The following is a 16,102-nucleotide window of genomic DNA, read 5'->3' as shown; positions in this document are numbered from 1 at the left end:
CATTCTAGAAGAAAAAAACCTAGATTATAGTCATCTGGGCTTAGAAATTGACAACGCGCCCATCGAGCGCGTTTCCGCGTTTAAATACTTAGGGATTCTAATAGATGAAAACCTGAATTGGAAAGATGAGGACAATTACATATCCAGAAAGCTTGCTTTCGCATGCTTCACGCTCATTAAAGCCAAATGTTACTTTCCATATAACGTACTTCGATCATTATACTTCTCTATATTTCACACTCAACTCAGTTATTGTAGCGAGATATGGGGCTTTACTTATCTAACGTATACATAACCGATCAAAAGATTGCAAAAACGCGCCTTAAGAATTATTACGGCATCGTCCTCTTCTTGCCCAAGCTCAGATTTGTTTTCATCTACTCGGATACTGCCTTTCACGTCTCAGCAAAATTATAAAACCGCGGTGTTGATAAATTCTATCATTAACACCAACTTTCCACTACCTGTGAGTACGTTTTCAACACCGACCCGTAACACAAGGCATGCAGGCAATGGCAACTTCAACCTTCCTACTTGTAGGAATGTATATGGCGAACGGTTAATACAATTCACTGGCGCTAAAATCTGGAACACAATTCCACTTGAAATTAAACTTGCCCGCAACTTTAAATTCACTTGTAAAATGCATTTTGTAAGTCTTTCATGTTCTTAACCAAAGTTAAGCTCACGTCCACACTTTTTTACGACTCATCTGGCATAATTAATTTTTTGCGCTAATTATTAATTATTAATTATTATTAATTATTAAATTGTGCTAATTATTTCGTGGCATCACTATCTTCTGTATTGTTACATTGTATGCCTTTAGTTCTTTATTACTTGTGTACTTAAAATATTTGCAGCAATTTAGCTTTTATTGTCATGTGTATTTAATTAGATAAAATATACCTTAAAAGCCACCCTTTCATTGAATTTGTGTATAGATTCATAATCATATTAACTGCACCTCTGCTCCTGACATGTAAAAAAAATAAACATGTAATATATTGGACCACTAACTAGCCACACAGGCTAATGGTCCAAATACTTTTGTAACCATGTTTTTGTATTAAGTTGACTGAATAAACTGAAACTGAAACTGAAACTTCACCCACCATGTTAGCTTAGCTTGTGAGGTGTCGTGCTGCTGGCTCGATGACGCGGGTTTGATTCCCGGCCACGGCGGCTGCATTTCGATCAAGGCGAAATGCAGGAACACCCGTGTACTTAGGTGTACGTTAAAGAACCCGAGGTGGCCAAAATTACTCCGGAGTCAACCACTGCGTCATGCCTCCCAATCATATCATGGGTTTGGCACGTAAACCCCCAGCAATTATTAGAGATTTAGAATAGGGGCTTCAAACGTATTGGGACCCCAAAGAAATAGCGTCGAAGCCACTGCGCATGCGCAAGACGGCAACTGTGTTTGGGTCTTGCGTCGAGTGCGGGAGCCCCAAAAGCTACCCCAAAAGCTTTCGTCAACAAACATGGCGGCGCCGATCGAAGCGACGGCTCTAACCTAGCACAAAACTGGGCACGATTCGTGGTAACGCGTGAAGTTCGTAAGCTAGAAGAAGTGAGTGTGTTTATCGCTTTATTTCAACTAACATGTGTGATGAAGATTGATCCATTATACGCCGCTGATTTCGAATTCAATTGTCGATTTTATAGGTCGTAGGTCTATCACGGATTGACTTGGCTGGGTGAAGGTGCGTAAAGTTGGTTACTCAAAACTAAGCGCTACAAGTTGCATGCTGCTAATAGAATAAGTTCTAAATTGTAATTAAAGGCGAGAACACGAAAGTCTAAATTACTTTTCTTATCACAAAATAGTATATTTTATTTTAATATTTATAACAGCTTTTCTTTGACGCCGTAGTGACGCTGCAAACGCAACACGGTATCCGCAAACGCAAAACGCATATTCCAAAACTCGTGATTCCTGAATGTACCAACGCTAACACCCGCAAAGCTCTGTGGGGCCCCAAATTTTAGGGGCCTCTATTCTAAAACTTTATTAGCGATCAACATGTTTTTTTTTTTACAGTAACCGGTTTTCACAGCATTACCACTGTTATCAATTTGTTGTTTACCATTGCTCTTTGTGCGCCGTCGCGGCTTTTACCATTTGGACCAAGTTCTGGGCGTGCTCGTCGGCGAAAACGACTGCGCGCTTCTTGCACTAATGTGCCGGTTTGCGCAGTAATCTTTTAAAGCTCTGCTTACAGCGATTCAGACAGTGAGTGGCATCTGTTGCCTGTCCCTTTTCTTAAGGCATGTTCTTGGCGTGCTAGAGACCTAAGATATCGGCCAGGTTGATGTAAATTGACACTATATAGGTAGTGTGTGTCCCAGCTAATCCGGGCCAAGCTAATTAAAAAAACGAGAAAACAAGATAGGACGATGAGACAAATAACGCGAGATAGCATAGCGCGAAAGACTTGTTTTAGCTCATCAAAAAAGAAGCCGTGAGCACGTCGCCGGTGCAGATCGCTGGACAGCTGAACTTCTTCGCCGTAGGCAGAGATAACCTGAGAGATCGATGACGCTAAACACTATTTTTTGTTCACGACAGCTAAAAAACACAGTTCGTAGTTAATATTACTGTAAATAACTAAAGATAATAACTTAGTACTATCTGTCATAAAAGAAAATCACTGATTCGCCCTCTGCAGCGATTCGGTGGAACTTGGGAGCTTCCGGGGCCAACCAAAAAGTGTTCTGCGCAAGCATGATGTCGCTGTTGTTGATGTAAAGGGCCGACCGTCACGGCGGCACGAACATTTTGTTACGACGGGTTGTGGAAAAAAGGACTGCCGTAGTCGGAGTGTGAAAATATATACACAAATAAAATTGCAAATAAAAATGGCTATATTTGGCTACGAAATATTTTGCAATTTTGTTCTATTTGGCTACATTTGGGCGACAACTTCTCTAGCTTTAGGCTACGCCGCCTCATCTGACCTGGCAACACTGACTACAGGCCGCATTTGATAAAGACTGACTTCATTTGCCGGCTGACCACCCATAGCGAAGGGCCCAAACTTGTAATAGTGACGCAGTTGTACGTAAAAGCGGCTGCTAGTACACTGAGCATCAATCTGTTATTACCACGCTCGTGCTCTTCCGTGGTCGCCTCACCCTGGTTCATGTAGCTCCATAGTGTCACTTTTCTTAAGAAGCGCAACTGCTTGCAGTCAGCCAGTCGGTCAAAAAAAAAAATCTGGTTTAGAACAGCGCGGAATACATGGACGAGAGAAAATTTAATATAGTAGGACTATGCTAAGTGATGACAGCGAAGAAATGCAGATGCCCAGGCGGTAGCACTTTAACGCAAAATGAGACAAAGCACACTGAACCACACGCCCACTGGCGCCGCACAGTCCGAAAACTTCTCGCAGGCTGTCTCCTCCTCGGCTTGGGGTTCATGGTACGTGGAGCGCGTTCTTGACCGCTTCGATTCGCCAAAACAGGTCGCCCCTCTCTTTGCCGTCCAGGCCAACGCAGCTCTGGGTTGGGTCCCCGAGGTGGGCGTTGACCATCAGCAATGACATGTCCGGCCGCAGGAAGGTGGCATTCTCGGCCAGCTTGGCACACTGCGCACGCCGCCAGAAAGGCGCGTTACGCAACTCCCCTCTCAAGTCATTCTATACATTGGGATGTTCGATATTTTGGCGACCGCTGGCTGGACGATGCGTGGCCTAGGTTCTCAAAATACACCGGCATCCACAATCTTAGTGGTGGTGCGGGATGAAAAAAAACGTTCGTCCCGGTAAGAGGACTGAGATCTGATATAACACCCTTCCGGGATAGTTGCAGTACGCTCACAGTTGACCAACACACTAGCGGATCGCAGAACGAGTCCGAGTATATTGACAACCGACGGTAACGCGAACCGATGCAGATACTAGACACCCCTACGGATTTATTTATTTCGATGGTGTATATAAATAAATACGCAAATACGTAAATAAATAGGTAAAAATATATCTATTTATTTATTTAAAGATACCATACAAGCCCCTACAGTACGACCAAATATTACATTTATAACATATACAATACTTAGAATACATGTGTGAATACATATACAAAAAAAAAAAAGCCGACAGATCCCACGCCCTCTAAGAATCGATGGTATGCGAAGCAGCGTGCATGGAACCCACCAAGTTAACGAAACGACCGTGAGAGCACCAAGACATAGGCGGCTGCTCGCATCAAAGCGCAGGAGGCTGTTTCATGACCTACATGACACGCATGTCATGACATTCGTGTCATGATCTGGCACTTATGTTCGTCATAAACTGTTGTCATAGTATGCCAATTTTGGTACATAACACGTTAACAAAATGACCATGACAGCACCAAGACGTATGCGGCTAGATAGATACTGAGATAGCTAGATACTCTCAGTGGCAAATGTTCGCCCAGAAATAGTTCGCATTTAAAAATACAGGGTACGGAATGCGCTAGTATACAGCGATAAATTATTACAGTAAGAACAAGGAACAAACCGAACGCTTTTGAATGCGACAGCTTTCCCAGAAAGTGTTGGTCCAAATTTTGACTTCCGTAACAGGAGTTTTTCTTCTAATGCGAAGCTTGCCTTATTGGAAGCCCGCACGCATGTCTTTAGTTGACAAGACCGCGTCAAGACACTCCAAACCCCCCTTTGACGCATAAGGGCTCCATGTCATCACGCGTGACGTCAGGGCTTGAATCACGCTAAAAAACTTTTTCATCAAATAAGCGTTATAGAGTGGCAGTACCTTTCCACAGAGAATAATAACTAAGCACAATATTGGCGCTACACCAAGTCCGCGATGTCAAGGAAGTAGACTTGCGACTTCTCGACGACGTCACCGGAGCCGCTAGTTGGGATCAAATGCTTACCCTTCGCGCGTTCTGCTGATAAGCAAATCTTTTCAACCATAGGAATGCATATCCAGTTCGAATGGTGGAATTATACGAGGCAACAATAAATTATTTTTCTGCACTGAAATTTCTATCATTGTGAGTTGTACGAACAAAAAATTTCTCTTTTTTGTCAATGCTGTGAGTAATTACAAGCGATATTTCAGGTATACCTTGGAAATGGTGTCGCTGACGTGCGTATTCTTCATCATCAATCATTCATGCGAGTTTAGGCGAATGGACTAGCAAGCCGCAGGTACGAAGTCGGCGATGCGGTACTGTGGCGCCATCTAGCAAGCACTCGCTGAATGCTGCTGATCGTTGCTGATGCTAACGCTTGTAATAACAAGTACAACTTGATATCCAGAGCAACATTCTATTATAAGGCTGATAAGAAATGCAGAAAAGTAAGCAATAAAGTAGATGCGCGTCTTAAAAAGGCGACAACGAAGGATTGTGGCAGTAGGAGCGTGGGAAAGTCACAAAAGCTCGACAAGAGACGCGGCGAGGCGCACAAAGAAGGAGCAGACAAGTTAGCTTTGATGAGAACATTTACCTTGTCTAGACACGTCACCACTGTACGAAAGTCGCCACTAGTCGAGTTCCGGTTCGGTTTAATCTTATCGCGGCCCTGGCTGTGCCTCACAGGCGCCTATATAGAATTTCAATAACCAGAATGATGCCACATTCTCTCCTCAGTGTGACCTTTCAAGCTGTGTTAGTAAAGTTTGTTCATCAGTTTGCATATCAGTAAAGTTTGTTTACGAGGGGACAATTGGTCGCTCTTTTAGCTTTTAACAGACGGCCTAGGTGGACAAATGTGTGGAACATTTAAAACGTGCCTGCAAATTGAAACGCAAACTATAATGCTCGGTTATTGCTGTTCATATGCGTGTGGAATTGGAGTTGATTTGTTAGGTGCAGTAATATCTACGCATAAAGTGTGGGTGGAATTTCTGATAGTTTTGTGTTTGTGTGTCTACATACAAGGTGCAGCCTATAAAACCGCTATATTTGTCTCCCTCCTATACTGCCCACTGGCCCCTCAACCCCCCCCTCCCCCCAACCCCTTGCACGCACTGTTAGCACATCAAAGTTTGTGAATCCGAGACACCTCGACCTTTCCTTGAAACATATTGCACGTCAGCATAAAAGAATCAGCTGACACGTTCCAAACTTGTTCCAGATGTATGACTGCTGATAATGCGCAAGTAGTCACTATGCTGGACCGTCAAATGGGCTGGATTGGCGAAGTATTTCTGCAGCTACTCAAGGTAAGAAAGCTGCACCAGGTTTACCACCAGTTTCTCCGGCATGTACTGCAGCAGTAAATGATGTTTTTACCTTGCAGTGGAGCTCATGGGATCCAGAACCTTTCTCTGAGGTCAACCAACATATCGCATTGACCGCTATGCAAAGTCTGACCGCTATATATGCACAGCACACCTCAGCACAGCTTTAACGTACTTCAACAGCAACTCCTCTTTCTTCAGAAGCCGTCGTACTAAGGTCAGAAATCTGTCTGAGTTCAGAAAATTGGTTGACAACAAACAGCTCACTCTTCTTATCTCCACTAATTAAGTCTAAGGCAATAGACGAGTTAGTTCAAAGCCTTATTGTTGCCTAGCCGCAGATTACCCGTTCATGAATGTAGTTGGCCATCCTCGCGCCAAATCTTCATCACGGTTATCTGCGATAGCTGCGAAAATGTACCTTGGAACCTTGACATCATGCAGTTGGCAAAGACTAGAAGACCAGCACAACAATTCTTTGCGCAATGGCTGCGGTAAAATGCAGTCTCAGTCAGGCTTCCAAGGCAAAGAAACTTCATAGCGTTCTTCAACACTTGTGTTTTCGCTTCTGTGGCGGATCGCAGTCACCACTAATTCCCATGTTTTCTAAAAACCAAATACGGTTTGAGATGTCTTCTTCATAACTTCGCTTGTTGGGCGTACAACTACAGAGCGCACAGGTCATGCAGGCTGAGAGTACGTGTTCTGCTCTTTTTGCCAGTAGCACCTTGGAAATTCTAGTTTCTGTTCGTGGCTACAAGAACCGATTTTATTTTGGATACGACTTCAGTTGTCAAAATCGGCCACATTTTGTCTGCTCTAACCAGTAGTGTAATATGTTGCAATAATGCTTTCTTTCGGAGTATTAGTTCGTGCTTGATTTATTAACCTGGTGCGCAAGAAAACATGGTATCTTTTCTTATGCATCTTGCACAGCACGTTAATAATTCAGCAGTGTAATGTGTCATCTCAATTCACAGCAAACTTGTTCGAATCTGCATGACTTATTTCGGCCTGCTCAAACTTTGCCACAAAGGGTAACTTCAGCCAGACGCATTTCAGCTCCTTGTCGGATGTTCGCAATCTCAGCAACGTCGAAAGCAGCACCGTTAGGGAACATTCAAAATTCAAGAAGCTGGAAATATTACATCGTTGGTCTGGAGCTACAGAACCCGTTGGATAGCCCACAACGGGCTCTTCAGCTCCAGACCAACGATGTAATATTTCCAGCTTCTTCAATTTTGAATGCACCCCAACGTGCTCCCAAACCACCTATGCAATATTTCCAGCTTCTTGAATTTTTAATGTTCCCCGAACATGCTCCTAAACAACATAACTACCCCGGCAACGGCTAACTTCATCCGCTCGGAAAGGCCTTCTTTAATAAAACTCAGTTGGCTTACCACGTCAATTACAGCTCGTAGGAAACAACGCTGTTTCCACGAAACAGCCCAAGCATGAAATGTCTAGAGCGATAGCACATCGTAATTCTCGGCCTTGTCATTAGATTTTTCTCCTGCGCAGTACGCCTTTTCGATACGTGCCTACGTTGATAATTCGAGCATACGATGCGTCTATGAGAATCATTTACACGGTTGCGCTTGATGGCACAACGGAAGTAGCACGCCAGACGGCGACCAATCTCTTTTTTCGTCAGTCAATAACGTGTATTTGCAGTTTCCAGAAATGGGCGCACATTTTTGAAAAAAGAATACAGTCGGTTCGAAGGGTGCTTCGCCACATATTTGAAAGACTGACACGTTCGACAAACGTGCCTTGCAGCCTTCATCTCGACCTTGTTTATTTTTAGGCGTGTCGTGAGGAGATTCACTGAGTTTGAATGACTTTTGTTTTCCTGGGTCGCTGCCTCCAACTGAACAAACAAGATCAGTCCTTGCAGTCTTGCATCAGTTGTCTTCCGTAGTGTTCGAGGCATTGTTGCCAGAATAACTACGATTATACTAAACCAACAGATCTGACAGAAGACTTCTGAGTACTTCGCCCATAAGCATAGATGCATGTCATGTCGTGGGTACTGTAAGAATTTTCAATCCTCTTGCACGACCTTAAAACACTCACTCTGAATGCAGAAACGTAGGATGACGACCAAACAGCAGCAAGCGAATGCAACCAATTGTTCTTGGTCGATGCCAAACGTGGCGCATAATCCCCGCTTAAACATGTCCACCGTATCTTTATAATATGCTTGAGTCTGCAGATTGTCTATGGCTGTCGCTGCCTCTCCGGCAAGGCAGTGTCTATGATAATTAAACATAGCCGCCAAGCTGAATGAAAGACTCTTGTCGATGACAGTTTGAAATTTATCTCCAAGTGGTAACCATTTACCATTGACTCCATGAAACGGCTCGATGCCCAAACACGGTAGCTTAGGTCCGGTCAATCCAACATTTTTCTGCGTCGCTACAAGAGAAGCTTTTAACCTACACTGCGATAGCATGGAGCTAATCTTGGAAAACCGCGATACGTTTAAGCAAGGAAGGGCTGCGAGCCCACAAGAGTCGGCGTCGAACACCAGCGTTTGCTTCGTTGACCGGTTTCGTGAGCACGAATGATGTTCCCTGGGCCGACCCATTCGTAAATCCCCGGAGCTGTCGTAATGTCAGAAGGCGGTAACGAGGGGATTTCGGCACAAAAAGATATTAGGAAAGACGCACCTTACGCTCTCTCCCCCTTCCTCTCCTTTGTTACGACGGAGCTTTTAAAAGCGGCACACCGCCACCTCCGAAGAATACCCCCTGAAGAAGGAGCCGAATTGGTTCCGAAACGTCGGGCTAGTAAATTTCCTTATTTGGTTGGAGTCAATCTCTAAGTCTTAATCAATTTTCCCAACCAGACAGGTAATTCTGTCGAAATGTTTAGCTTCAAGACGCAAGTCAGTACGTCTCTCAGCCAGCCGCACTGGTAACTTAACCCTGTGTTGGTCACTGGGACATATATATCCCCCGTGCAACCGCAAGCGAAAGCTGCCTCAAGTGTGCAGAGGCACCTACCTAGCCCTACAGAAACAGGTAGCGCCATCTCTTAGAAGGCAAAGCAACTATAATTTTAAGTTTTTATTTGAAATGGGAGGTGACACTAATAGTTCGAGTTGTTTAGCTTGTTCCTATGTTTTTTTTGGCTGTCGTCGCTCTTCAAGCGCTTGAATTTCGTTGCTCTTGCGCCACGAATAAATTGCCGGTAATGCAAAAATTAGTTCTTGCACTCCAGTAATGCAGTTAGATCTTCTTTAGAGAGGTTTGACATGAAAGTGATCCATTGTTTTCAGCTGCCTACAATTGCGCTGAACGTAGTGGTTGAAGACGTCCAGCACTACTGCAGAAACGGCATGACATACCTGTTCTTTTGGGTAACACTCATCAGTAAGCTCATCAATGGGAGGTGTTTTTGCAATGGTCGGCGCAGTCTAGTATAGCACAAGAGAGGAAGCGAGAACTGATCATTTATGAAAGCTGTGCCAAAAGAAGTTCGGTTCAATGGGCAAGGGCAGTACCCAAGCACCACCAATACGTGCAAAAGGTACCCAATGGTGCTCAACAATTTCACAGGAAACAGTTGTGCAATAATTTTCTTGTGCAAGAGAATTTTTGTTGTTCTTTCATGTGGTACGGTTCGTTTGGGAAAAGGTATAGCTGAGTCCATGAGTAGAATTCTCGCGCCTGACAAAGGGTCAATTTTTTTGTTTCTCCTATTTCCGATCTATTGCGTAAAGGAATATAAATTTGCTCTGGGGGTCCCCATACGTACCTCCGCTGAAAGGCTCATGCTCACTGGCACCTTCAACACACTTACTGAACTCACAGAAGCCCATCTCTCATGCCAGTATGGTAGAATTTCTAACACTGTGACAGGCCGACACATTCCACAAACCCTTTCTATGACTCCGGCACCCATCACCAAGACTAAATACACCATTCCACATCACATACACGAGAACCTCTACATCCCACCACTTCCTAAAAACATGCACCGAAACAGCGCAGGAGGCAGCGAGCAAAGGCTCTCCAAAAAAAATTCTCCTCCTCAAATGATGTGATCTATGTTGATGCTGCCGATTATAGAAACAGGAATCAGTATGCAATATCAGTCAACTATCACGGCCAGGTGGCTGCCGCCAACCCCATTCCTGCCTCCTCCCAGGAAGAGGCAGTGGAGGCGGCCATAGCCCTGGCCCTCACGATGCCAAAGTCATCAGTTATCGTTAGCGACTCAAAAACTTCTGAGCGGGCAGGGTCTCTAAGCCAGCCCTTTTCCTCCTTTTGGCCCATCCTTTCCATCAAACTGTACGATTAATCTGGACTCCCGCGCATGCCGGCCTTCCGGAAACGAGGCGGCTCATGCCATTGTCCGAGGATTTACGGTCCGGGCGCAAGCATCACATGTGTCGGACCTCGCTACGAAGGAGGCGCCGTTTACAGCGCGGGATCGGCTTATTACCTACCACGACATCTGCACACACTACCGATTAGAGCATTTAATCTTTCCGCCGCTTATGCGCAAATCCCCTCGCAGGTGTGAAGTTCTGTAGCGACAGCTGCAGACTCGCACCTTTCCCTCCCCTTACCTCCTCGACCGCATTCATCCCTCCATTTACCTTTCTCCCTCTTGCAAATTCTGAGTCTCCCCCAGAGCAGACCTAAACCACATCATGTGGGCACCCCTCTTTCCTCAAACAATTCGCATCTAGTGAGGAGCAGTGTGAGGCTGCCTTGCGCAGCTCGAGGCCCGACCTTGAGGAGGCCCTCCTGGAGTGGGTGAGATGGTAGAGGAGACTGGCGGCTCTGATGGAGAGATTCAAGACACTCTGCAGGCCGTAGCCAACACGGTCGTCGCTATCGCCTTGAAGAACTCCTCAAACAACTATACCAGACAACGAGCTCAAATTTGTAGGAAAGGGGGGGCATATCCAAGTAGTTCCTCCCCCCACCTTCTATCCCACTGCCCCCTTCCCTTGCAAGAGGGATAAGTTTTTCATTCATTCATTCATTCATTCATTCATTCATTCATTCATTCATCCATTCATTCATTCATTCATTCATTCACTCATTCATGACAACAACAAAAATTAAATCGTCCCCATTCGCTGTATGTACAGCTTCCCGCATTTTAGCTCTATCGCGCGAGCGTCCATCACGCTTGATTTTAGCGCCTTTAAGCGGCGATAATCAGTGAGACCGGCAAAAGTACACGCAAGTGCAGTTATCTCTCTCCTATGCAAAATTCGTTTAATGCGGTGTTACCTTTAGGACGACGTTTGACCATACTATAGTGTTCTCGTGTGATATAGGTAATAATGCGGGACGCTGTACATGTCACGAGCATACCATAGTTTGTTGGCATTTGTCACTCCCGGCAGCCCGTATTCCGCCATGCAACTCAACTCGCGCGTCCTACTATCTTTCGCCGTATCTCAAGTGAGGCCCGTCGTCTGCCACTCCTAAGAACACAAGCACGCTGAGCACGCATGCAGAAAAGTATTCGTGGTGTATGAACTAGGCGTGCATGTGCTTACCTTTTTTCGGAGGCTTTTTTCGCTCTCGAAAAATATGGCCGTCTTGTTATTCCCTTTAACAATTGCCACGTTGACGCCCGTGAATAATTCAGCTCGCCTAAAGAGGAGGTCCGTCTCGCACGGCTGGAAAATAAAAAACAGCCGAGTAGTTTTCATATTTCGCACGAGCTTCGTTGTTTCAGTCGTGCAGCTACAGCATATCCAAGCAAAACAGACAAAATTTATGTTTCTTCAGGTTGTCTCGAGCGTACAAAAAATCTTAACGCATGGCTGCTCACTCCAACAAATGTCCTGCTTCGTGGGATCAAAGAATATATGCGACGTTCAAGTTTGGGGTGCTAGAGCAACAGCAATGCGTCGTGGCGCCTGAGCTTTATCAGAGAGCCGGAGATACCGCAATCTCGGCTACGCATAACAAGCTTACACACTTTGGTGAGCCGCCACAGTATAGCTCGGTCGCTATGGCCAGGCGCAAGGTCGCGTGTGGGATCCCGGCAGCGGCGGCCGCATTTCGATGGGGGTGAAATGCAAAAACTTTAGTGTCCTTAGATTTCATCATCAGCAGCAGTACCATCTCCCAGTGATCTTCAATCAACTCTGCCACCTGCGTCTCTGCCGTCCGCGACTAAGCTTCCAATTCCTTGGCCCCCATTTGGCAACTCTAATAGACCGCCTGTTATCTTCCCAACGCATTAAATGCCCTGCCCAGCTCCATATGTTTATCTTGTCATCATCATCATCCTCAGCCTATATTTATGTCTACTGCAGGACGAAGGCCTCTGCCTGCGATCTTCAATTACCCCTGAATTGTGCTAGCTGATCCCAACTTGCACCTGCAAATTTCTTAACTTCATCTGTCGTGGGCACTATAGGTGTGTTTTAAAAAGAAGCAGGATTTCTTCCGTTACCTTAACAGAACTGTGAGTAGAACTGGGAATACTGGGAAGTATCTTGGAAGTAAGATATGTGGGAATGGATTATGGCCTTTTTGAAAATTCCTTAAGTGCTTGAGAGCGTTAAATGTGGCCAAGCATTACAACGGGTGAGTTATATACGGGCAACGTTTTCAAGTATGATTCAATTACAGGGAACTAAAATTCTTACTTCGTACAACTGCTCGAAAGAAACTGCTTCGCTGTAAATTGGATTGCGATTCAGCAAAGTTGCATAAGCTTGTTGCTCTCTTTTCCTCTTGACATCAACACCAATTTCGATAACACGGGTATACGATTTGCATAGCCTATATGAAGCTACACATTTGCTGCAGTTGCGCCGCTCCACAGATTAAGCGAAATCAAACCCCAGTTTAAGTTGTTGGGAAGCTGTACAAATTAGTGATTAGTAGGTTGGAAAACAACTTATGGACGTGAAAGACAATGCGATAGACTTACTGCAACGTCCAGGCTGGTGACGTAGAGGTTGGTGCATGGGACATTGGCCATTTCGGGAGTAGGAATCTGGCCGGGATAAGGCTTCTTTAATTGGTAGACAAGTGTGCCAAGCTCGAAGGAAAGACCCATCTTGGTGTTCGATCTGAACTGCTTGTCTCTCGTCATCATCAGTGCGATCCTTCTCTGTGCGCAGAATGTGGACATAATAATTACTAAAGAAGACAAAGAAGACGATGGCTTTAAAAGACATCTGCTGGTGTAGAAAAAGATATGTTCATTAGCCCATGCCTTTGCAGATTTCGATAATGGCATAGTAAAACAAAGGGTTTAACGGCTATGTCTGCATTGCAATGCGATCAATAGCAAGGTGGCTGCCTGGTAAGAAAGGAAGCTAGCCGTACCTGCCGAGTACTGGAACACATTGAATGTTCATATGTGGAGTGAGTTGGTGCAGGTACACGTTGGTCAAAGGATTAACACAGCCGTTTCAGAACGCATGATTGGTGAGATGCTATGACCACTGATCGGTGGCCAATAGAAACAGAATTTGACTGTTCAAAACTACAATGTAAACGCGATATCACTGCGCCAGCATCGTGTTCAGATTAGGCAGCATCTTTGGGGCATGCTGCACGCTGCGGCGCCTCCAGCACTGGTGGCCAGTTTGAAGAGCAGGCCAACTCCGAAATTCACACTGATGCAAAAGAGTCGTGGCCTGGGTTACTTGCGGGTTCAACGATAAAACTGCTTCCGAAAATAGTGACCCCCTAAGCAAGTCGCTCTGCGACCAACGTCGCGGCCATCTATTCGACAACGCAAAAAAGAAAAAAAAAACTAATACCTTGCGACCATCTAAGAGATTTCCAGTGCAAGTTTCGTGCGAATACATTTACGGTATACTGCCCGAGCATTATCTGTGCTAAGCTTGACAATATAAAAAGAATCAGTGCGGCCACCTCGTAAATGGTGCATCAGAGTAATCTCCGTAGTAGATTTTCGCCGGTAAAGCAGCCAAGATGAGCATCACTTCTTCGAATCAATCGCTGCCAATATTATATCCCTGCCATGCCATATATTAATCACTGCCAGGTCACCTGCATTACCATTAAGGACATCAGGAGCACTAGAGCCGGTATAATTCAAACATTTTTTTCTTCTTAATTTGAGTGGTAAATCTGCCTTATACAACGCCTTTTGATGATATATAATAATAATAACAAATTAGTCTGCCGAACTCTGCAGACCATTTATTTCGGTACGACACATTCAATAGTAATGACATGACCCTCTAATATGACAATCCTGTAGATCCAGCAAGCAACAACGCGCCAACTACATAATGAACCCATTCTGTGTCACGCTATTATCCCGAATACTGACAAATTATGGGCAAATAAATTATTTTAAAGACCTGCAAGGAAGAACTGCGCCTTGCAGAGCTCCGCAACCGGATCGCCAGTGCTACTGAAGTGAGGCTCGGGCTCGACGCTGTTCCTGATGCGCCTAGCTAAGCCTACGCTAATGTGTCTTCCTGTCGGCGTCCTTCGTGTCGTCCACAGCCGTACCAGACTTCCTTGTCATAACTGGTGGATGTGCCGGGTCTCCTGTAATCGCGGAATTGCGCAGCCGGATCCTCCCTGCCATCATGACCTCCGCCAGCGCCACGAGCTTACCACCAACTGCTCACCAGTCGTCCCGTATGCCCCGGCACACTCCGTCAGCGGGACACTCCGAATTTCAGCGGCACTGATGACCACGACGTTGATGACTGGCTATCATCTAACGAAGGCGTCAGTCTTGACAACAAATGGGATGACATCGCGAAATTGACCACCGCCACCGGAATTGCCCACTTGTTTCGGAACCACGAAAACGAAGTCCCAAGCTGAACTATTTTCAAGACAGCGAGGTCTTCGGCCGCCCTGCTGCTGATAAACATCGTGCCAAACAGCGTCTGCAGTCGCGCTTTCAGCAGCCTGGTAAGTCCTTTACCAGCTACATCGGCAATAATAGGGCAATAAAATCAAGCACATACTGAAGGGCATCGACAAGGACGCGTTTCAGATGCTGATTTCAAAGAGCCTCTCTACTGTTACCCAGGTTATTGAACTATGCCAAAGCTATGACGAGCTCCGCCGTCAACGTCTCCAGCACCCGCCGTCCTGTTCCCTATCAGGAATCGTTGTCCGGCTTGACCTCTCCTTTTAAAGACTCCACCCTCCTATCGCCGGTCAAGGCTTTCGTCCGTGAAGAAGTTGCTCACCAGCTCTCCCTTATCTCCAATCCGCCGGAGTCAAGTTCGTCCCTTAGTCCGACCCTACGACTAGGTATAGAAGAACAAGTGCCCAAGGTCCTGCAGCGGGCGCCTCAACTCACCGCCCCATTGACTTACGCCGACGCCGTCGCACGACCACGCCCACCAACGTTCCGGGCTCCGCCTCCGATGCCTAGCCCTGTTTTTACCTCCACGCCGCCGCAATCTCCTGTCCATCGAATGATTAATCCCTGGCGCACAACAGAATATCGGCCCATCTGCTATTCGTGTGGTATTCCCGGACACGTTGCATGCCTGTGCCGCCGCCGTCCACTTCATCCCCGTGACGACCCACGCAAAGCAGCGTACGACCATCCGTTGTCTTACGCTCCAGCCGCGATTTACCCCTTCCCCGCCCAAGCCCTCGCCCAGTTTCTGCCCACCGTTCTACTCGTCGTCGCTCGCTCTTCGCGATGCATCGACGTCCCTCTACCGCTGACACGGAAAACTAAGTGACGCAGTTCCCGAGGCAAGAACTGCGTCATCGTCGCAACGCTCAAGCCCTCTTCTTTCGCCGCCCAGCGTTATTGATGTCGCTGTTGAAGGTGTCTCTGTGCTTGCCTTTATTGACACAGGTGCCGCCATATCTGTGATTGCCGAAAAACTATGCCGCTCAATACGAAAAGTCACGACGCCTTTCTTCGGTGCCATTACTCCGCAC

At 46.0% G+C, this 16,102-nt stretch overlaps 2 protein-coding genes across 2 annotated transcripts in view; both read right to left on the bottom strand.

Annotated features, from left to right (window-relative positions):
- LOC119433109 (uncharacterized) overlaps positions 1–16,102 on the bottom strand; it is a 259,341-nt gene that overhangs the window by 79,022 nt on the left and 164,217 nt on the right. The gene's annotated exons all lie outside the window — the stretch shown is intronic.
- The window catches only part of LOC125941414 (uncharacterized), a 48,076-nt gene continuing 35,121 nt past the window's right edge, over positions 3,148–16,102 (bottom strand). The window contains exon 7 of the mRNA XM_049658574.1: positions 3,148–3,596. Coding sequence (XP_049514531.1) covers positions 3,426–3,596 — 171 coding nt within the window. The 3' untranslated portion in view covers positions 3,148–3,425. The remainder of the gene's footprint in view (positions 3,597–16,102) is intronic.

This window comes from Dermacentor silvarum, chromosome 11, assembly GCF_013339745.2.
Source record: "Dermacentor silvarum isolate Dsil-2018 chromosome 11, BIME_Dsil_1.4, whole genome shotgun sequence".
NCBI lineage: Eukaryota > Metazoa > Arthropoda > Arachnida > Ixodida > Ixodidae > Dermacentor > Dermacentor silvarum.
Note: the sequence above shows the minus strand (reverse complement) of the source record. Positions and strands in the feature narration are given on the sequence as shown.